The 23798-nt window shown below is 36.4% G+C and overlaps 1 protein-coding gene across 2 annotated transcripts; it reads left to right on the plus strand.

The window, feature by feature from the left end:
- The first annotated feature begins 4 nt into the window (after positions 1–4).
- LOC121426224 (tRNA wybutosine-synthesizing protein 4-like) lies at positions 5–23157 on the plus strand. 2 transcript variants are annotated; one of them, XM_041622443.1, is made up of 14 exons: positions 5–393; positions 1999–2202; positions 3315–3507; positions 5574–5727; positions 6783–6849; positions 9013–9044; positions 9416–9506; positions 10350–10457; positions 12311–12395; positions 13360–13644; positions 14543–14856; positions 15955–16139; positions 16707–16839; positions 22614–23157. In XM_041622443.1, the coding sequence occupies exons 1-14, from the start codon at positions 301–303 to the stop codon at positions 22785–22787; spliced, it is 2118 nt and encodes a 705-aa protein (XP_041478377.1). In that variant the 5' UTR covers positions 5–300; the 3' UTR covers positions 22788–23157. The 2 variants fall into 2 exon arrangements, with proteins under 2 accessions (XP_041478377.1, XP_041478378.1); XM_041622444.1 differs by lacking the exon at positions 10350–10457.
- Positions 23158–23798: the final 641 nt, after the last annotated feature.

A 23798-nucleotide genomic window follows, 5' to 3' on the forward strand; every position in this document is an offset into this window, starting at 1 on the left:
TCTACGATAGAGATCACTGAGTAAGTCGTCTGTTCATGTGAGCGTGGAGATCTCCAAATTCGAAGCCTGATCAAAATTTGCAGAATTTGGCATCAATTGGTGTTGTTTTCTTGTTCAATATAGATGAAATTGTTTGGAATTAAAATTACGAATATTAATGACTTGTCTCATGCTCGGGAGAGTATAATGCACACCGGCCTAGCGGCTAGCACAACCCGCATATCTTCGGGCACAGGGCAGGCGCAATCTCCCGACCCGGGAGCTGCGGGAGCACCAGCGTCCTGGTGAAGAAGTAGTCTGATGATCCGATTCTTGGATGAGCTGGTCGCAGTCAACATGGAAGGGAAGCAAATTCATCATGGAGTTACATGTACCATTCAAAATGATGTTGCGGTGAGACCACAAACATTAACATACGGTTTGGGTATGATGTAGACGGTTGTATTGTAATAAAAAACATTGTTTATTAAAAATTATTTAAAAAAAAACAAATAAAATGACTTTTGAACTTGATGACAAACAGATTAGGGTCCGGTAACACAAACTACGGTTGGTCGCATGCTTGATTTTCATGATTGATTGTACATTAGAGTCGATGGAATCAAGTAGAAAAATGTTTTATGATCATTACTAAGCTTTGTGTTACGGGCCCCAGGTTATTCTTTGATCGCCGTCAGCTGAGCCTGAGGGTACGAACGTGCCAGCCAATCTGCTAGCAAGTCCGCACACTGTCACTCAGCTGTAGCTGACAGCCATTGCATGCATTGGGCTCATACTGGTGGAGCTCCATCAACACCTTAACTATGGTGAAAAGGGTGCACTGGTGCACCTTCTTGATTACTCCTAAATTTTGCTTTTTGACGGGGGAAAAGGGAAGAAATAATAGAGATAAATTTATATTAAATACATTCAGCTTACCACCTTTCAAAAAAAATATGCTGGAAAAAAGCAACTTTTTATGACAAACAGTGATCTGTTTGACATCCTGGATCAGCCAGGTTCTTCTTCGATCATTTGATCAGTGCAGCTACAGCTGAACATACAAACGTGCCAGCTAATCTGCTAGCATGTCCGCTTGCTCCGCTGTAGCTGACAGCGATCTAGCAATCGAAGAATAATTACCTGGCTGATCCTGATCTGCTTGTCATAAATATAATGAAAACTAAAATTCAACAAAATTTATGAAAAGTGAAAGCAAAAAGTTTCCAATTACATTGATTCTACTAATCAATCAATTCATGATCCCAAGTTCTTTTCCCTGAATCAAAAGAGAAAACAAATCTGTGGAAATGAAGTCCAACCGAGCTTTGTTATTAACTCTTTGTCCACCGTGCACAGAATCCCCTATTGCCGGATTAATTCTGTGGACCCCAGAAATGGGTGCTTTGGATTTGCATACGTAGTTTACATGGCTTTTTTATGCTTTTTCCTACAGAAAAATGTTATCAGTAAAGTTGTAGAGTATGAAATAGGCTTTCTATTGATGTATATTTCATAAACATTTACTCATGTTTAGAAGATATATTTCTGATCAATGAGAACCTTCAAGTTTCATTTAGCAAACTATAAGAGTACATGCTATTCATTCCCAGATTTTTACAAAATATGAGAACAGGCTAGTCCATTTACAGCCCCTTTGTCAAAGAATAATAGTGCAGGCCCAATATTCTAAGCCTATGCTATTTGTTTTCAATAGCAAGGCAGGAAGTGCAGCTTAGCTTTTGTGATTGAAAGCATTGTTTAAATCTATATAATCGGATTGTTGTGAGATTTGTGCCGATCGGCGTACTTGGCAAAGCAGCAAGTGTGCCAATCAGCGAACTTGATGGGCAAAGAGTTACGATCAAAACCAAAAAGAGAAAATGTGGCTGAAATTTTGAGATTTATTGATTAGATATTGAAGAGAAAATCCCAGGGCTGGCAGGGGAAATCTTTTGTGCCACTTATTCTTACTGTATTGTTAAATTGAAGAACCTCTCATCCTCTTGTACTTAACAGGTCCAAGGGACCAATGATAGCAGCATTGTTAGCAAGTGTTCTGTAGCTTCATTGGGATACTTTAAAGATACATACCTTCATCATTTTGTGTCAAAGACAACAAGGAGAGCACCACTGATTAACAGAGGATATTATATCAGAGCCAGAGCTATTGATGATGTCCTGAAGGCATTCCTTAAGATATTTGGAGATTCTACAAATCAGGTCAGTGACATCGAGGGAAGATGCAGACAGATAGCAAGATCATGATGGCCTTGGGTGCCCTCTTGACTTTTGACCTTCTAGGGAGATTTTGTTTTGCCATTTATGTTGTACTATGATATTTGCCCAATGGGATAGCGGCCTCACCCATTAATTATTGATATAAAAGGCACAGGGTGATACTTTAGCTTTAATTTCAAAGGTGGCCAAAACTGAAAGAAGCCATGGGGGATATACAGTGGTGCTAAATGTTGTGAACACCACCAGAAAATTTATATATTTCAATTGCCAAGTTCTGTCCTGTTTTATTGTGAAGTCAGGTGATCAAATATTACATTCAGTAAAGGTTGTTTCTCTTGGCTATTCTATCCATTCAACACTCAGCATGAAGGAGTGCATTTTCTGGTGGGTTCACTGTACCACTGTACATGCATCACTTGGAATAGATTTGGGATAAGAATAATCTAGGCTTAAGGACATGAATAAGTGCCCTAGGCTTCAAATTTTGTGCTGTGATAAGTCCAAAATTATGGGAAAGCAATTACAAGTACAAGAAGGCTCCCAGATGAAGCCTAAAATGTGTGTGACACAATGTGTCTAGAACGATTCAAAATGATCACCAATGGTTGAACCAGAAATAGACAAATTGCATAAAATTAATTGGTTTAGGACTTGCGTTCCACTTTGAAAACACAACAAATAAGAGTCCAATTTCCTCTATTGGTAGAAAAAGTTGCTCAGTATATTCTCTCAGAACTTTAAACTAATTGGTTGGTCCTTACTAACACTATGTATTGTTCAAAGTGCTCTAAGCAGCATCGTGAGTTTAAGTCAGGATATTGATAATAATAATTCCATTTAGCATAGCTAGAATAATTACATACATACTCTACTGCACTTGATACTTGGTATTGCATTATTACCTGGGCTGTAGCTGAGCCACCATATAGCCACTAAAGCATTTAAGGAATAAATTCTCCTGGGTACCCATTCACCTCACCTGGGTTGAGTGCAGCACAATATGGGTAAATTTCTTGCTGAAGGAAAAGAATAGGGCACCTGGGAATAGATCATACCTGGAGAGATCAAACTCTGAAATTATTATCTTTATCCAGATCATATCACTTGGGGCTGGATTTGACTCAACATACTTCAGACTACAAGCTAATGGCTCTTTGGACAACACTGTTTTCTATGAAGTTGATTTTCCTCAACTGGTGAAAAGAAAAGCTGCTTTGATACGAAAAAAAATTGAACTGACTGAATTGCTTCTTAACCCAATCTATCATTCATTGCTAGATTCCTCTGGTAAGAAATATTTATATCATATTGGATGACCAGAAATATTCCAAGAGTTTTGGCATCTACAAATTGTAGATGAGTGGAATATCGGCCCTAACGAGTGGAATATGAAAATGAAAATCCATATTTTATATTTTGAAATAGACATCAGAAATGAATAATACTCCAAAAATTTGTTTTGTCCTATTGATTGTGGGCCCGGCAGCCGCTGTGCAACGCCAGATCGACGAGGCTCTATCCCTTTAATTGTTGAACGCAAGACGGTAGCAGCAACTCCCATCTTTTAACGTCTTTTTGTGACGCGGCCGGGGCTTGAACTCCCGACCTCCAGGTTGTGGGACAGATGCTCTACAAACTGAGCCAAAACACTGGTCATATTTCTGGTATTCCATGAAATAAACCCATCCATTATAATTATTATCTATCCCCCCCCATAAAAGAGGTATAAATTTGGTTGAACAAGACATGTCACTTTCCATTATGTCATCACTTCAGAATCAAATTTGGTTGTTGACATGCGACTAACATGTAGTTCATTATGACGTCATTGAGTGACATTGTGCTCTATGCTGCTCATCAGATTGCTTGCATGCGCACGAGGCTGTCATATTGCAACGGCAAGTTTTGTACAGGAGCCTATGGGATATTCATCAGATTTCGGTCCTTTTAAGGATATACTCTGGTATTGATTGAACAGGCAATTGATGCAGACCAAATTACACAATTTTTTATGTATCGCTAAAGCACTCAGTATAGATGATAATATTATTAGCCGTATCAGACATCTGAGCAGGGTAACTTTTATGGAATTATTGCCTGCTTATGTCTGTGATCGAATTGTGGGGCAATTATTTTCCAATTGTTTATCCATTGACCCAAATTACTACCTGCTCGGAAAAGTCAATGAGAAAATGCATGGAAATGTAGCGGGCAATCAGGCAGAGCTAATATCCTGGTATTCTAGGTGTCTTATTGAACTACGCCGTAACAAAATACGTCATAATGTCAATCAAGATGAGACAACGCTGGATACTGTGTCCCCAGGCCAGGGACGTGACCTTTTAATTACGTCACAATGGTAAAGTTCAGAGGCCCAGTATACTCAGCATGATAAAATAGATTCTCATTCTTAAAGGGTAAAATATCTGAAAATTTCACAGTTTTTGCTCTTGATGTCTGACTGGCTTTTCTGTCAGGGAACATGAAATATATTGCCCTTAAAAAGTGTAAAGAACCATTTTGCCCTCATCTAAGGCCTCAGAGGCCAATATGATTCTATTGCGGGCAATATATCTGATGTTGCCCTAAAGGTCAGTGAATTATTTGTTGGCATCACCTGTGCCTTGGTGGTGCATGGGTCTCTCCTTCCAATCTAACTAATTAGAGGTGTGGTGGACCTTTAAACTAATCATTATTTATTATGTGAATAGTGCAGTGGGTTCTTAAAGTTAACATTTTGGGGTGGGATGCAAACTCAAACCTAATTTTTGTCTTGCCTGAACAATGTTTTGGCAGAGACCTTTCCTTTTGGTCTGTTAGTTTGTTGGTCTGCTACAAAAATGTTGAAGTTTTTGTTCAACTTGCTCTCATTTCTATATTACTGCATCAGTTTTCATCACACTTGATGCAAATGATCCTTGGGTAATACCACATGTGTGTTGTTAAGGATGATGGGGTCAAAGGTCATCTAGGGGTCAAAAGGATGAGTTATTTTTTTTCAACCTCTCATTTCTTTATTTCTGCATCAATTAGGTTCACACTTGGTCTAATGTGTGTCCATTAGAAAGATGGTGTCAAAGTTCACCTAGAAGTCAAAAGGTCAAAAAATGTGAGGTCATGTCCATCCTTTTTTGAAGTTTCTGTTCATTAGGATGACAAGGTCAAAGTTCATGTAGGGGTCATTAGATCATGTTATTTATTGATCGCAAAATCAGGCGAGACTCGTGGTTCGCAAACCACAAGTCTTTAGGGGGTGTAGCATGTAGCACACATAGCTTTGATTCAGATGAAGAATTCCTTCAGCTTGAAACTTCTACTAGATATGAACCTACATGTATATGTTCTTCTCACAGGTGTTTGTATATCATCTGAGAAGTACCATCTACTTGGGGTTGATCTGAAACATCTAGATACTTTAGAGAGAGTCTTCAAGGACATTGGCGTTGACTCAGTATTGCCCACCCTGCTTCTGTCTGAGTGTGTCATTACATACATTGATACTCACAGGTAGGCCCCACTGTAATTCACACAGGCCTTGAATGTTGGTATATTTTAAGGAAAGGCCACTTTTCCATATTTATTTATTGCAGTACAAAGGGGGAATATAAAAGAGCACCACAGATGGGAGCTGCATCAACCCTAAAAGGACTGGGCTACTTGAGATTTACAGTGTTGAGGACGGGGGGATGATGCCCCCTTCTATTCGAGGCCACCGTTCGTGCGATCGCACCGAAATTTGGCACACATATTCTTCACCACATATGTACAAGCCAGTATAAAAAAACTATGAAAATATTATTTTTTATTTCTTATGAATAAAATATGTAAATTAATTCGTGAAAAAATTACTTGCATATTTAACACCCAATTTCACTTCAAATTTTCTTTTTTTTTTACAGATGTCGTTTTTTGTTTTTCATTGTTTTTTTTCAATGGAAATTATTTCACACCTTTTGACAACTAAATTAAACCCTAAATTAATTGAGCAGAACAATTAGAATGAAAAATAATCACCCTTTTATGAAGTTCATCTCCCATATACGTACTTTGTACACAAGGTATAAAAATGAGCCATTTTCTGCATGATATTGTCTTGTAAAAAGTCATGTGGCGCCACGATGCTATACATATATGTCATGAATTTGGTCTCAAAAGTTGCGCAAGACTTCAAAGAGAAAAGTCATAAAATTTTAGAAATTTCAGAAATATCATGTGAAGCATTGAGGGGGAGGGGGGCATCATGCCCCCCTCCTCTCCCGCCAGTCCTTTTAGGGTTAAGACCAGTCAACAGAGAATCCATAATGTAAGCCATCTTCACTGCTACTGTTTGGTTTTCTTTTGGTTTGTTTTGTTTTGCTATTTTTTTTAAACATTAACATCTTTATTATGAATATACAGGGTCATGTTTTTTTCTTAAAGTTCACAGATGACATGACAAATATCACTTGAGGTAGGGTCAACATAAAGGTGGCACTTTAACATTTAGTAAAACTAGATATCTCATTAGGGATTCATATAATTATGGACATCTTTTATTTAATATTTTTTAATGTATTTTGCAGTTCAGATGCTCTTATAAAGTGGGCTGGAGGCTATTTCACTCATGGTCAATTTGTTTCATATGAACAAGTAAGTATCTTGGAGTTTATATTATACAACTCCTAACATTTTTCTGTAATCTGATTGGTCTAAATTGGATCAAATGATATTCAGCGAATTGCACTATTACGTCCAAAATGCACTATATTGCACTCTGATGTCATACCAATTGTACTATAGTGCGAGGTCTGGAATTATTTAGAATTTAGATCAAATATAGCATTCAGGGCAAGTCAGTAACATGGGGGAGGGGGGATGTATAAAACAAACAATGCACACATTCTTGTGCATAGAGGACCTAAATAATGAACTCTGTGCTCGACTCGCCAAATGGACATACCACAAACGGTCCTGTGGACCTCGGTGCGGTATATCCATTGGCTCTTCTCGCACATCGTTCATTATTTGGCCCTGCATGCACGCGTTTACGTGCATTATTTGTATACTATTTCTGTCTGAATTCTTTTTTTCCAGGTATGAAAAAGGATGCCACTTGCTCTCAACATTTGCCGAAAATAGTGAAGATTTCACTCTAAAGATTGAATTTTCTTTACAATATTTGGGTTCAAGATTAATGGAACAATCTCAAGATCAAGTTTATAGTGCTTTTTCATCAGTGCTATAAAGCAATAGTCATGTTTCACTTTTTAAAGAGAAATTCCAGTAGTTGCAGTAAACACTGATTTCATGAGAAAGTCTGTAAAACAAGGCTTAATTGTCAGCATATCATCGAGGATCTAGATCTGGTACAATTACATTAACTGAACTTTGTGAAATCTTGAAATCTACGCTGAAAAATGTTCACACCGAAGATCCCCAACACAGATAAGCGCACGTGGGACAATGTATAATTATTGCTTAGAGCGTCGGGCCCGACGCTCTACCCGAATCCTGTGCTTATTTGCTGATTTCTCAGCAATTACACAATTTCTTCCAGAATCCTTTGGCACATGCGTTTTATTTATACAAACAGACACTTTGGTGGTCATTTCATTGGATTCTGTACGAACTCATTTTGAAATCGTTACCAAAACTAGCTTTTACCTTTAAGCACATTATATGACTTTTTAAAAAAAAATTTCTGAACTTAGTTGGTACATGAATATAAGATGTCAAGTCTAAAGACATGAAAATATTGGCCTGATAGAGAAAAAAGCAACAAATGGAGCAGAAAATGAAAGATAGTTTCCAAGTGGTAATGATTGTTCATGAGTTGGTTAAAGGTCAAGTCTACCTCAGAAAAATGTTTATTTGAATTAGGAATTCAGACAAGCACAATGCTGAAAATTTCATCAAAATCAGATGTAAAATAAGAAAGTTATGACATTTCAAAGTTTTGCCTATTTTTCACAAAATAGTTATATGAACGAGTCAGTTACATCCATTTGAGAGAGTCGATGATGTCGCTCACTCACTATTTCTTTTGTTTTTTATTGTTTGAATTATACAATATTTCAATTTTTACGAATTTGACAATTAGGACCTCCTTGCCTGAACCACAAAATGTTAAAATAATGGAATTCCACATGTTCAGGGAGGAATGAAACTTCATTTTACATGACAATGACAAGAAAATCAAAATATTTCATATTTCATATAATAAAATACAAAAGAAATAGTGAGTGAGTGATGTCATCAGTTCCCTCATTTGCATACCGACCGAGATGTGCATATAACTGTTTAGTGAAATGAATTGAAAATTTAAAATGTCATAACTTTCTTATTTTACATCTGATTTTGATGAAATTTTCAGCATTATGCTTGTTGGATTTTTCTCTTTTTATTCAAATTAAGTTTTTGTTGGGGTGGACTTGTCCTTTAACTATTAAAGTGTCAATGTATGTGTACATCATGGATTTTTTTATGATCTTTATTATTATCATTCTTCCACAAGTGATACTAGACAACTACATTTTTGGTCGATTTGAGTATATTTTCAGCCACATTAACAATTTTGATATTACTTCTTACAAATACCTTGATTGGGTAATAGCAGGTTCCCTCATAAAGATTTACCCTGCTCTACAATTATTAGATACCCAGACCTTACCCGCCAATGAGATCTTTACCTCACCTTGCTCATGTTATTGTAGGCATTGTGTGTGTTTGTATGCCTATCTGTATGCATGTCTGTACACAGAATCTTATGAGACAGTTTCGATAACATTGCATTCATTTTTTTTCTTCTCTTAGGTTTTGCCTGATGATCCTTTTGGCATTGTAATGTGAGTTGAAATTTTAGCTCTTGGAAGAAAAAAAATTAAAAGATTTGCAGGTTCACTGTCTGAAATACAAGCTATTATGATTTTTTCTTCTTTGTTTCGTTTGCTATTTAAAAAATAGCAACTCAGATATACATACATGTAGTACATTATTATCCATATAAAACTTGATATTTGTACTGTAGTACTTTCAAAGTAAATAATCTATATTTGAAGTTTAGATTTTAAGAAATACAATAAATTGTTTGTTTTTTTTTTCATTTTTTTCCTTTACTAATTACAGCATATCATAACATTTTGAAATGATAATTCTAAGATATCTTTTGAATGACTAGAATTGATGAATATGAATTTCCTCTTTCTTTTTGTTTCAGGCAGAAACATTTCAAAAAGCTGAACTCGCCACTAAACGCGATACAGAAGTACACCAATAAGCAAAAACACTGTGCTAGGTTTATACAACAGGTATGGCTTTCATTAAAATGGAATTCACCTTCAATATTAGACAGACCAATATTACAAAGAGAATCAGGGCCCTGTTGCATGAGAATTACTATTCTAATAACATCCACTACCATGGTAATGATGACCAACAGCCAATCAGAATCAAGGATTTCATGTTAGTTACCATTGCATGACAAAGTAACCAATATGGTAACTTTTATGCAACATGCCCTAGAACCTATTCCCTCATGTTTGACTGGATAGGGAGACTGAGCTGACCTGACGGTCGCTCATTGACTGTTTGTTTGTCTTATCATTTATCTTTTGAAATAACGATTAGTTATACAGAGAATGATGAAGCCTATACCATAATTTCATTTGTGCTGAGAAAGTAAAAAGTTTTTGGAAAGAGAAGTACCTGTTTTGCCACTTTTATTGTGATGTGAATGATATCAAACAAGAAAATTTGATGCTATGGCATTGTATGTTAGTGTGCCTTACAGGGAAAGACAATTTCATGAGGGTGCAGGAAAATTTCTCAAAAGAAACCTGCAAAATAAAAAAAAGCCCTGAAAAAGAAACATTCACTGCAGTGTTAGAGTTTTTCTAATTTGCAGGTTCAGTCAATAGTGTAGGAAAAGTACCTCCTCCCCCAATGAATTGTTCTTTTAAATTTGGCTGGTGACTCATCATTGTATTAAGTGAAGGTAGTTTGATAACACTGTATTCACTGAAAGAATATTTATATTAGCCCTAGGAGAGTCACAACCTGTGCATTCTCAATTCCTTTATACATTGCAAAGCAAATACTTCTTATTTGCAAATATGCTACCAAAACATCCTCTTTTGTATTCTTTTCTGAAGGGTTGGGATACATCTTGTGCTATTAACATGTATGAATACTACACACAAATCATCTCAAAGGGTGAAAGGATAAGAGTAGAACAGATTGAGCTATTTGATGAGTTTGAGGTAAGAAACTGATGAATCTGTATGATGTGTTATTTTATATTAAGCTGTATTATTGTAAAGCACTTAGGGGGTATTGCAAGAAAATATTTGCAATCAATTGCAAATATTCTGTTGCAATTTTAACTTTAGCAAATCAGATTACTCTCCTTGTTTCATGGAGCATAGTAGCAATCAATTGCAAATTTGCAATTAATTGCAAGGCATATGCTTGCTTTCAGGAACAAAAATAGACTTGCAATCGATTGCAAGTTTCTTGAAATGCCCCATTAGAGACCTCTGATAAAGTATTTAAGCAAGTATAATTATTATTGTAGTCACAGACTTGAAAAATAGAAATATACAAAAAAGAACTTCCTTGAAACTTACTGTGGACTGTTATTGTACTTTACTGACAATGTGAGTATTAAAAAAAAGATTTCCCATAGATCTACACGTATATAAATGAATGAATTTGAATACAAACATCAACTTAATTAATTCCTGTACTGTAATAAGAGTGTGCTGTACATACGCAGAGCTACCTACTATTCCACTCATGTAACAGTTCAATTAATCCTTTTTAAATCATGTAGATATGTTAGTATGCCCTGTACAAGAACTCAATATAACAAACCTGTATGCTCCTTTATACTGGAATGAATGACTTAACACAAATAGAATGTTATGATATCCTGTTCTTATGTAGCATATATCACATATATCACATTATAATTGCTTGCAATGGATATTATTACCCTGGCAGCATCTTACAATAGTTTTAAGGAATAGATTCATGCCAGGTACACATCTGGGTCAAGTGTGCCAAAGGACTAATTTCTCCATATTATGAGCTTAAAGTAAATCTTAGTTATTGGTTCTGTAATTGTTTTTTTTTTTAATAAATAAGAAAGTTCTATTGTTTTTTGTCTCACCTGCATAGCAGAGTGAGAGTCTATAGGCGCCGCTTTTCTGATGGCGGCGTCCACATCAAATCTTAACCTAAGGTTAAGTTTTTGAAATGACATTATAACTTAGAAAGTATATGGACCTAGTTCATGAAACGTGGCCATAAGGCTAATCAAGTATTACTGAACATCCTTTTAGAGTTTCATGTCACATGACCAAAGTCAAAGGTCATTTAGGGTCAATGAACTTAGACCATGCTGGGGGAATCAACATCAAAATCCTAACCTGAGGTTAAGTTTTTGAAATGTCATCATAACTTAGAAAATATATGGACCTCGTTCATAAAACTTGGACATAAGGTTAATCAAGTATCGCCAAACATCTTGCATGAGTTTCATGTCACATGACCAAGGTCAAAGGTCATTTAGGGTCAATGAACTTTGGCCGAATTGGGGGTATATGTTGAATTACCATCATAACTTTAAAAGTATGTTGGTCTAGTTCATAAAACTTGAACATAAGAGTAATCAAGTATCACTGAACATCCTGTGCGCATTTTAGGTCACATGACCAAGGTCAAAGGTCAATGAACTTTGGCAATAATGGGGGTATCTGTTGAATTACCATCATAACTTTGCAAGTTTATTGATCTGACTTTTGAAACTTGGACATAAGAGTAATCAAGTATCACTGAATATCCTGTGCAAGTTTCAGGTAACATGATCAAGGTCAAAGGTCATGTGAGGTCAATGAACTTTGGCCACATTGGTTGTATTTGTTGAATTACCATCCTATCTCTGTAAAGTGTATTGGTCTTGTTCATAAAACGTGGAAATAAGAGTAACCAAGTATCACTGAACATCTTGTGCGAGTTATAGTATTTTTCAAAGTCTGCACTGCTGCTATGTTGAATCGCGTGATGCAGGTGAGACGGCCAGAGGCATTCCACTTGTTTTTTTTTTTAACAGGAGTGGCATTTGAAATGTATTCACTATATACTAGTTGCTGCATTCAATGGTAGATGTGGTGAATACAGGAGAAATCTCTTTCCAGGTGAGTTCATATAAGACATGAGCAAAACTCTTAGGAATGATAATGATGAAAGATTTATTAAGCGCATATATTTATTGAATAAAAGGTGCACAGACAAAATTGGACAACATAAGGCATGTTTATGCTTATTCATTTCAGGCCAGAATCGGTGTTTTCATACATGATTAGTTGAAAACACGGTTGTGTCCATGCTTATTTTCAATTAAACAACACTTCAGAACGCCGATTTTAAATTACAAAAAGGTACATTTCAAATCGTTATTTATCCAGAATCAGGATTTCTGGGGAAGTCAACACAAGACCATGATCGTACAAGTGTTTAAATGACGTAATTTGGTACATGTACATGCTTCTGGTGTGATGAAAATCCGCAGGCAAATACAGTCACATGGTTCTAACAGGAGTTACTTCCCAACTCCCTGATTTTAATAATGGTCAACAATTTGCATGTGTGGTTATTTAATAAAGTATTATCACTGTTGATAATCCTTTACAGGGTTCCATCAGGGAAAATTATTTTACTTTTTTCCAGTCAGGGAAAAATCAGGGAAGTTGATTTTTTTAAATGCCTCAAATCAAGGAAAATTGCCTCAAATGAGGGAAAAATCAGGAAATTTTTATCAGGCCAAAAGTCTAGAGCACGGTAGTCAGTCAGACTCTGTTATATTCTGTTGCATATCAAAACAATGTCCATTGAATGACTAGTTATGGTGGTACTAATTAGTTTTACTTTTACATTATTGTTTTTATACTGAAAATACATCACTGCAACAATTTAGAAAACATGCGAAATTGGGAATGGGCTTAAATAATTATTGGGGAATTTTTATAATTCATGTTTATGTTCCCAGTTGACTTTGTATTATTTGGCAATTTGGTAATTTACAAAGAATGTTTGTATTGTTATTTGATAGGAGGTTAAATCAGAAAGTATGTTCTGTATGTTTCTGTAATTCGATTCTAGAATTGCCATTAGCACCTTCAGTAGCAGAGCATAGCTTCGTATCTGATATCAACCCAACAGTACTTGTGAAACCACACCCTCTACAGTCTACATTAGAGGCTACCACCTTGTTGAGGCTGTTTTCACATGCCAGTGTACTGATTCCAGACACAAGTAATATTATGATCTCAGGAGGGTTTGGTGATTCAGCAGGATGTCATAGAAGACTGGACAAGGTTCACATGATTAATCATCATCTTGGTAACGTCATTGAGCTGCACGCCACTCAAGGGTCTGAGAAGTTAGGTAGATTATTGGCAATCCTTTTTTAATATTCAATATTATTGAGAAGTGAGAAAAAAACAGTGGAATATATTACAGATGTTTTTAATCGTGTTGAAAACATTCTAAATGAATTTCATAATACATTTTAAGAACTCTCTCAACTGCAATTGCTCTGTTGATATAGCTAATGTGCACTAATGTTCCAATTATTACAATGATTTTGATCCTCTTGTGACACTTATATGAAAGAGCATTTAAAATGGGGGGGGGGGGAACAAACATGAAAGTTGTCTTAATCTGACACCAACCCTTAAAGGGGAAGTTCACCCTGACAAAAAGTTTATTGTAAAAATAGCAGAAAAATTAATGAAAAATATTGCCGAAGGTTTGAGAAAAATTCATCAAATAATTAAAAAGTTATTAGAATTTCAATTTTTTGATTTGTGACGTCATATGCGAGCAGCATTCCTACATAGCGAATGGTAAAAAATCAATGAAATGTAATTTTCTCAGAAAATTGAAAATGGTTTTCACTGTAACTTTTGTATATCAATAGACAAATCGTTTCACACGCGATCATGAAAAGAAAACAAAATTAAGTCATCAGGAACCATACAAAATTAGAAATTTATGCATTTTATATTACATAACACATGGGACAGCTGCTCGTTTATGACGTCACAAATCCAAAACTTTGAACTCTAATAACTTTCTTACTCTTTAACGGATTTTCCTCAAACCTTCACCAATATTTTTTACTATTTTTTCTGCTATTTTCACAAGAAAGTTTTCTTCAGGGTGAACTTCCCCTTTAATAGTCAGCTGAAGTTTGATTGCATTGATATGTGTTTGGTGAATCATGTAAATAAATCTGTGTTCTTAATCATGACAATATTTTTTTCTGTGTGTTGTTTTTTAGGACCGAGACTCCATCACACCATGACTGCCTTAAACTCTGGCCAATTCCTCATCTTTGGTGGTCGTACATCTCCTTCTAAACCTTGTACCATTCCATACATCCTGACTCTACAGAACACCCATCATCTACCATCCTATCAGCTACAAACTGTACAGGGAGGAGAGGTGTCACCATCCCCTAGGTGGAGGCATACAGCTACCCCATTGACTCTAGCTGGAAGGGAGTTTGTTCTGGTGTATGGTGGTAGGGGTGTAGAAGGGCACCCCTTAGGTGATACTTGGCTCTTAGATGTAGAGAAGATATCATGGCAAAGGGTAAGCATTCAATGAGAAAATACTTAGCATGACAAGGTTGTAAGGTCCATCAACCTGACTCAAGATGCTTTCTATCTGAGCTGCAGTCAACCGCTTTGATTGGTTTATTGTGGAATATCTTTGTAAGGAATTGCTGGTTATAGCTTTAGGCAGCCATTTGTTGATTGATAATATTTAACAGTTATGAGGCACTAATTATATAGTTGCCTATTTCACTCAAGGAATTAATCCTACCTGTTGCCCTTTCACCTCACCTGGGTTAAATGCAGCACAATATGGGTGAATTTCTTATGAAGGAAAGCACACCACGGCTGGGATTAGAACCCGGCGTCCCTCAGATTGAAAGACGAGAGTCGTGACCACAAGACCACAGCGGCCCAAAGGGAAATTTGTTCTGGTGTATGGTGGGAGGGGTGTAGAAGCGCATCCATTAGATAGTACCTGGAGGATTCTCAGAATGTTTATTGTTGTAAGGAAACTTTAAAGTGCCATTGACTTGTCAAGATGACGAGATGTGTAATCTTGCCAAATTGACTTATGAAAAGTTGTATGTCAACATGGCGAGATCATGTATCTCACCATGCTGACATATAAAAGTAAATAGTAAGATAAAACTTCAGCCTGCATGCATGAGAATGTTGATCGGTAGCCAAGATTTGTTGTAAATGGGATGTGGTGCATGCACACTAGATATAAATCAAAATTTGCCATCTACTTTTTAACTTGGCGAGTTAAAATATCTCACCATGTTGATATACAACGTTTCATATGTCGACTTGGCGAGATCTCACCATCTTGACAAGTAAATAGCACTTTAAAGCTTCCGTATGAACTAGCCCATCCTAAACCCCTATATCTCGCGAATCCATTTACCATCTAATTGCAACTGTGTACATCCCAAATTTCCTGGAGGCAGAGTAAGCTCTACAATGTCAACTTGAGTTTATCATTTCAAACTTACATTCCACTATTGCAATTTATAGATTCAGATGCAGAAACTGATTTATGAGGTTTAAATATATACTTGTATTTTGACACCCTTTAGAATTCATCTTATCATCTATATAAGATTTTAGTTGTTGTGTGTTTGTCTTACAGATACACTTTGAAGGAGGATTCATTGATGCTAGACATTCTCATTCTGCCACACCTTGGGGTAACTCCTATGTGGTAGTAACAGGTGGTATAGGGTGTGATACCACACCCCTACACTCTATAGTAATCCTCAATGTAGAAACCAAGTCACATACCATCCAAGAAACCATACCATCATTAAAACCAAGGTTAGTCATTTAGGCAACTTGTCTGTGCTATAATCCCTTCCATAGCAGCTTTCCCTGCATTATTTTGTCAATGATAAAGTGTGAGTATTGGTAATAATAATCCACCAGTTTGAATCCTTCAAGAAACAAGATGCCCCTGAGAAAGGTTTATTCAAATCAAACTAATTTGTTAAGTGCAAGTACATGACTCAGAATAATCCACTTAATAGTTACAGCACATAGTGATTTCATCAGAAAATCTCCAAATCAAGATTAACTTTCACAGTATCATTGTTGATCTACATCTGGGTTTTTTTCTGTAAAAATCTGACTTTGTGTATCCCGGTTCACCAATTTTTTGACAAAGACCTCTCAGCTGTTCATTGTCTTTTGACGGGCATTTTTAATGCATTTACTATGTTCTATTATTTCTTGCAAAAAGACCCAACATGAAAAATTTTCTGGAATGTCGTGCTTATCTTCTACAAGAATCATTAAGTACATAAATTGAGGTTATATCATAGGATTCAAACTCATTCTGAGATCATTACTCTGACATTTATGTTTAAACTTAATTTTTCCCAACAGGTATTCACATACAGCTCACATAGTAGAAGACCAGCTATATCTCCTGGGTGGGGTGCAACCAATCACTGATACCCCACCCTCACTAACCATCATCCATCTTATTACATGGACTCTACTTGAAATCAGATTAGAGGTAAAGACAGTCTTATAAATGATAGAAAGGTCTAACCTGAGCTATTTAGCCAGTCTATGCATGGCAAACCATTTTTATCTTATCTACAAATCAAATTTGTATATCAAGAATGTTTTCATTGAAAAAAATATTTTGTGTCATTAACATTGGACAATTTTAGACATTATGAAATATGATAAATAGTGTACCACATGCATTCCAGCATGTGCTGGCTAAATCATCTACATGTAATAAATTCTTCAGAAATACCCGAGTTCTTTTGGAAACAAACATTTCTTGGGTCATTTCCACCCATCGATGGATGAGTGGAAATTAAAAAAAATTGTTCCAGAAGTCAAGTTTAGCCCTTTTTGCACTGTAATGATAAGCCATTTATCTGTTATTGAAGTGCAATATTTAGAATGTGTTAGTTTTATTCTGCTAAATCTCTCTCAAGATTCCATTGTTCTAAAGATATTTAACAAGATGACAAAAATGTTACTTTCTTTGATTTCTACTTTCTGATTGAATATTTAGTATTTATTTTCATAGTAGAAAAGGTACCAAACACAAGCATGATTTATTTAGGGAATATTGGCTGAAGAGCAATATTGGACGAGTCGAGGATAAATAACATATTGTTCTTCAGCGAGTAACAATATTTCTACGCATCCCACAAAAATTGGTCATCCAATATTATCATTATTATTTAGATACCCCACAAAGCTAAACAATCAACATAATAAAGTAATGAAGGCAAAGAAAAATAGTTTTTCGTAACCATCATTTATGGCAATCTTGTAAATCATGAGCATGGCGCCTGAGTATTGTCATTGTCTCACCTGCGAAGCAGAGTGAGACTATAGGCGCCGCTTTTCCGACGGCGGCGGCGGCGTCAACATCAAATCTTAACCTTAGGTTAAGTTTTTGAAATGACGTCATAACTTAGAAAGTATATGGACCTAGTTAATAAAACTTGGCCATAAGGTTAATCAAGTATTACTGAACATCCTATTAGAGTTTCATGTCACATGACCAAGGTCAAAGGTCATTTAGGGTCAATGAACTTAGACCATGTTGGAGGGATCAACATCGAAATCTTAACCTGAGGTTAAGTTTTTGAAATGTCATCATAACTTGGAAAATATATGGACCTAGTTAAAGAAATAAATAATCTGTTGTCTCACGATGCGGCAAACTGTTTGCCGCATCGTGAGACAACAGATTATTTATTTCTTTACTCAGATTCAGCTACCACGATGATCAACATCTTCCGTACTATATGGACCTAGTTCATGAAACTTGGACATAAGGTTAATCAAGTATCACTGAACATCCTGCACGAGTTTCACGTCACATGACCAAGGTCAAAGGTCATTTAGGGTCAATGAACTTTGGCCGAATTGTGGATATCTGTTGAATTCCCATCATAACTTTGAAAGTTTATGGATCTGATTCATGAAACTTGGACATAATAGTAATCAAGCATCACTGAACATTTTGTGCAAGTTTCAGGTCTCATGATTAAGGTCAAAGGTCATTTAGGGTCAATGAACTTTGGCCGAATTGGGGGTATCTGTTGAATTACCATCATAACTTTGAAAGTTTATTGGTCTAGTTCATTAAACTTGGATATTATAGTAATCAAGTATCTCTGAACATCCTGTGCACGTTTCAGGTCACATGACCAAGGTCAAAGGTCAATGAACTTTGGCCGAACTGGGTGTATCTGTTGAATTACCATCATAACTTTGAAAGTTTATGGATCTGATTCATGAAACTTGTACATAAGAGTAATAAAGTATCACTGAACATCCTGTGCGAGTTTCAGGTCACATGATCAAGGTCAAAGGTCATGTAAGGTCAATGAACTTTGGCCATGTTGGGGTTTTTTGTTGAATAACCATCATATCTCTGTAAGTTTATTGGTCTAGTTCATAAAAAGTAGACATAAGAGTAACCATGTATCACTGAACATCTTGTGCGAGTTAGAGTAGTATTCAAAGTCAGCACTGCTGCTATATTGAACTGCGTGGTGCAGGTGAGACGGCCAGAGGCATTCCACTTGTTTTGAAATAAGAAATCTCTATAATAGAGTAAAGATGAACTAGCTTAAAGTGCAAGTACATTCAAATTCAATGAATTGACGCTCCTTTACCACACCTCCTGGCAACTAATATGCAATGCAGTTTAATTGTGACATAACAATAGCTTCATGCGCACAATCATTTAACCAACAAGTTTTTGAAATGTCATCATTACTTAGAAAATATATGGACCTAGTTCATGAAACTTGGACATAAGGTTAATCAATTATCACTGAACATCCTGCGTGAGTTTTATGTCACATGACCAAGGTCAAAGGTCATTTAGGGTCAATGAACTTTGGCCGAATTGGGGGTATCTGTTGAATTCCCATCATAACTTTGAAAGTTTATGGATCTGATTCATGAAACATGGACATAATAGTAATCAAGCATCACTGAACATTTTGTGCAAGTTTCAGGTCTCATGATTAAGGTCAAAGGTCATTTAGGGTCAATGAACTGGGGGTATGTGTTGAATTACCATCATAACTTTGAAAAGTTATTGGTCTAGTTCGTTAAGCTTGGACATTAGAGTAATCAAGTATCACTGAACATCCTGTGCGCATTTCAGGTCACATGACCAAGGTCAAAGGTCAATGAACGTTGGCCAAATGGGGTGTAACTGTTGAATTACCATCATAACTTTGAAAGTTTATGGATCTGTTTCATGAATCTTTGACATAAGAGTAATTAAGTATCACTGAACATCCTGTGCGAGTTTCAAGTCACATGATTAAGGTCAAAGGTCATGTAAGGTCAATGAACTTTGACCATGTTGGTTTTTGTTGTTGAATAACCATCATATCTCTGTAAGTTTATTGGTCTATTTCATAAAAAGTGGACATTAGAGTAACCATGTATCACTGAACATCTTGTGCGAGTTAGAGTAGTTTTCAAAGTCAGCACTGCTGCTATATTGAACCGCGTGATGCAGGTGAGACGGCCAGAGGCATTCCACTTGTTTATCTCTTTGAAACAACCTCGTCAGATGTCAAAAAATATCTGCGCCTCTAAAACCCTACATCTGAATAATAATAGTATATATTGTCTTAGCGATACAGCAAATTACGTAATTTGGTCAGCATCAATACAATGAATATGCCCTAGGCTCCTGCCATTAAATATGAGACCGTCTTTAACAGTCTAGTGAGCATGCACAAATTTTTGAAATATAGAACGCATGTAACAATGAAAGCAAAGTGATGTGCAGAATAGAGCACAATGATACTCAATAATGTCAATGTTAACTGCATGCCATATTTATATGAGGCCATATCAAGTGGTTGTGATGACATGACTTGCTCAATCAAAATTTTCCCTTTTTTTTGGGGGGGTGTGGATAATAATAATTATATTGGATGGCTTTATTTCATGGAATACCAGAAATTATGCACTCGTTAGTGCCAATATTCCCTCTGTGATTTGTGGAATATTTGCCAAAACTCTAATAATAGTAATGATATATGCAATTGGTTGGTCGGCCGTGATCTGGCAAAACTACGTATCTCCTTTTTAGCCATTCGGAGATATTCGAGCTTGAATATTTTACATTGCTTCTTTTGCTTTTCTTTGAAAAGTGGAAAATGGTATATCGATTTTTTTTGTTTTCCTTTGATCTGCGGAACTTATATAAGCTATTGGCACCAAAAACTAGTTGATTTACTCATTTAATCTTCTAATTTTCCACTTTTTTTAAAACATACGCACTTTTGCCTGATAAAATCGATGACACACTCCGAGCTTTTTATCAGGCAAAACTACGTATGTTCTAACTTATCAGGCAAAACTATGTATGTCACAAGGTACGCGGCTGCGTGGCAAATGTTTATCAGGCAAAACTACGTATGTCACAAGGTACGCGGCCGCGTGGCAAATGTTTATCAGGCAAAACTACGTATGTCCTCCGCATGGCAAAGTTTAATCAGGCAAAACTACGTATCTCTTAAACATTGCGAAATTATCAGGCAAAACTATCCGGTGTCTCTGCCGCGCATTTTTACACATACGCAAAGCACATACGTTACACACATTGAAGCATGCACACACAATCGGCAAACGCATGTGCAGCCACGGCGGCAGACCATCATGCAGACAGTTAGCTGTGCGTTCGCTCTGCGGTATAATTTACGAGGGCGACCGGTAAAATGCAGAATTTGGGAGATACGTAGTTTTGCCTGATAAATCACCTTCTTCTTTTGCGGCTATTGTTCTGGCAAAACTACGTAAGTAGACTTACATAGTTTTGCCTTTTAATTCTCGTCAAAGCTTGAAAAACTACTTTTGTAAGTAGACTTACGTAGTTCTGCCTTTTAAATTTAGTGATTTTTTAGAGAATTTTACAAAAACTGGGTTTCGAATCTCCCAAAATAATTGGAGTTAGAATCAACAAATTGTGCAATATTTTCGCCGTGCGAAATTTTTTGACCGCGCCGCTCGCGGACTTTTTACTTTCAAGTCTTGCGCAACTTTTGAGACCAATTTTGCGTCACCCGGGTATGTGGTTCCAAAATTACGCAACATTATGTAAGTGCATGTCAGACCAAAAATTGCTCAAAAACATGATTTCGTGTACAAAGTCAATGCAAATTGTGTTTTCAACCAAAATTCATAAATGCATGATTATTTTCAGTTTTGCTGGTCTAAATGTAATTATTTTATGCTTTTTATGATCACAGAAGAGTCCCCAACAAATTTCATTGAAAAAACAATGAAAAACAAAAGGTCAAAAAACAAAGAAATACATAAGAAATTGCAAAAAACAATATAATACATAAGAAAATGATTTGATATTGCAATTTTTTTCATTTACACTTGCTAAGAACAGCACAAAGAGTTTCTATACCAAAAATTAGTAAATTTGGAGGTTTATTTAGGGAGTTAGAGGAAAAAGTATGATTTCGCATACTAATTACGCATAAATTAGCATAATCACGTAATAGCAATTCGCATGAAATAAATTACTATACGATCTTGTAGATTATGTCCCAGGCAACCCGCGTGCCAATTTTCGGCGCGGTCGACGGCCGAGATCTTAGGGGGGGCCTGGGAGGCCCCCCCCCCCCCCCCGCCATATGAACTCCCAAAATACCCCGGCCTAGATAGGGTTAAGGCATTCATGTGAACTCCCAAATAAAGCAGTTTTTATTTTTTGATAATAATATAGAGTATTTCTAAAGTGCCAAATCCACATTATGTGTTCAAGGGCCTAAGAAAAGGAAATAAGAAAGATTACATGGAACAGGAAAAGACAAAGGTTAAAAGAAACACTATCATGACAATACAAGAGAGGAAACTACTTGAAGTCAATTTCTACAAATGGCTTTTTAGAGCAATTTTGTAACAATCAATGTTTGAAATATTACGGATGGAATATGGCAACTGACTCAACAAGGATGTTTCAGCATGTGCAAATGACCAACGCCCCCCCCCCCTCCATGATTTCTTGGATTTAGGAACTGCAAGCAATTTTCAATCAGAAGATCTCAAATGTCGAAGATTGTATGACATCAACAAATTAACACTATATTCTGCGGCTGATCCATGGATAAAGTGAGAAACTAAAAATAATAACTTGAATACAATACAGCACTCAATGGGCAATGACGGCCTAACATGACAATTAAAATTTTTTGTTTTATAAGGAAAGATTTATCAAGTCAAAGAATGCAGAGTCCTGACTAGCTTTGATTGTTTTTATTCTTAATGTAGGTGTCTTCTCCAGAATGTCCATTGATGCTTCATAACCATACCAGTCATTGGCTACCTGAAAGAGAGGGCGTCCTTGTCATTGGAGGCGGAGGGAATTGCTTTTCTTTTGGCACCCATCTGAACCAAACTCCAGTAGTCATTGAGGGCATACTTCAATATAAGTCAACCAGGTAGCAAACAGTATGATCCAAGGCATGACTTCACTCCAGTAATCACTGAGGGCACACTTCAGAATAAGTCATCCTGGGGAGCGTTTTATGAAAGGATTTGTCGGACACTTTATCCGACAAGTACTGTTTATCGGACACTTAATATAGTAAGAGTGCCTCTCAGCCAATCAGAATCAAGGAATGTTGTCAGATGAAAGTGATGAGGAAACTTTGTATGATTCATGTCATGGATAAACACCAGTTTAAGAGTGCATTTCAGTCAACCAACACAATATGACCATGGCATACAATGAAAAGGAGGTTTAACCCTAAAAAGACTGGGGGGGCTGAATCAGCCCCCCCCCTCGACATTTTTCGCGATAAATCCGCCGCGCGAATTTTTTTGACCGCGTCGCTCACTGACTTTTTACATTCAAGTCTCGCGCAACTTATGAAACCAATTTTGCGACCCCCGGGTACGCGGTTTTGAAATTACGCAACATTTCGTAAGTGCATGCAGACCCAAAATTGCACAAAAACGTGAATTTGTGTACAAATCCAATGCGAATAGAGTTTTTAGCCAAAATTCATAAATGTATCATTATTTTTCCTTTTACTGATTGAAATCAATTAATTCCATCATATTTATGGTCCAAATAAAGTCCCTGACAATTTCCAGAAAATCAAAAAACAAAGAAATACATAAGAAATAAAATACAAAAGAAATGATTTTGAAATTTTTTTGAAGTACATTTGATCAGGTTCATATAAAGTGGCTGTGTACCAAAATTTAGCATGTTAGGGGCATTATTTAGTTAAAGCAAAATTTTGATTTTATGCATAAATTAGCATAATTGATTAGCAATGTCATTTTCCGCAGAATTTGATCTTATAGTTTTGTAGATTATGCCATGGGTAATGCGCGTGCCAAGTTTTGTCATGATCGCGCGATCGGCGGCCGAGATCATGGGGGGGCTGAATCAGCCCCCCCCCCCCCCCCCGTCTTCTTATGTGTCGAAATAGCCCAGTCTATTTA

This window comes from Lytechinus variegatus, chromosome 13 (genome assembly GCF_018143015.1).
Source record: "Lytechinus variegatus isolate NC3 chromosome 13, Lvar_3.0, whole genome shotgun sequence".
NCBI classification, from domain to species: Eukaryota; Metazoa; Echinodermata; class Echinoidea; order Temnopleuroida; family Toxopneustidae; genus Lytechinus; species Lytechinus variegatus.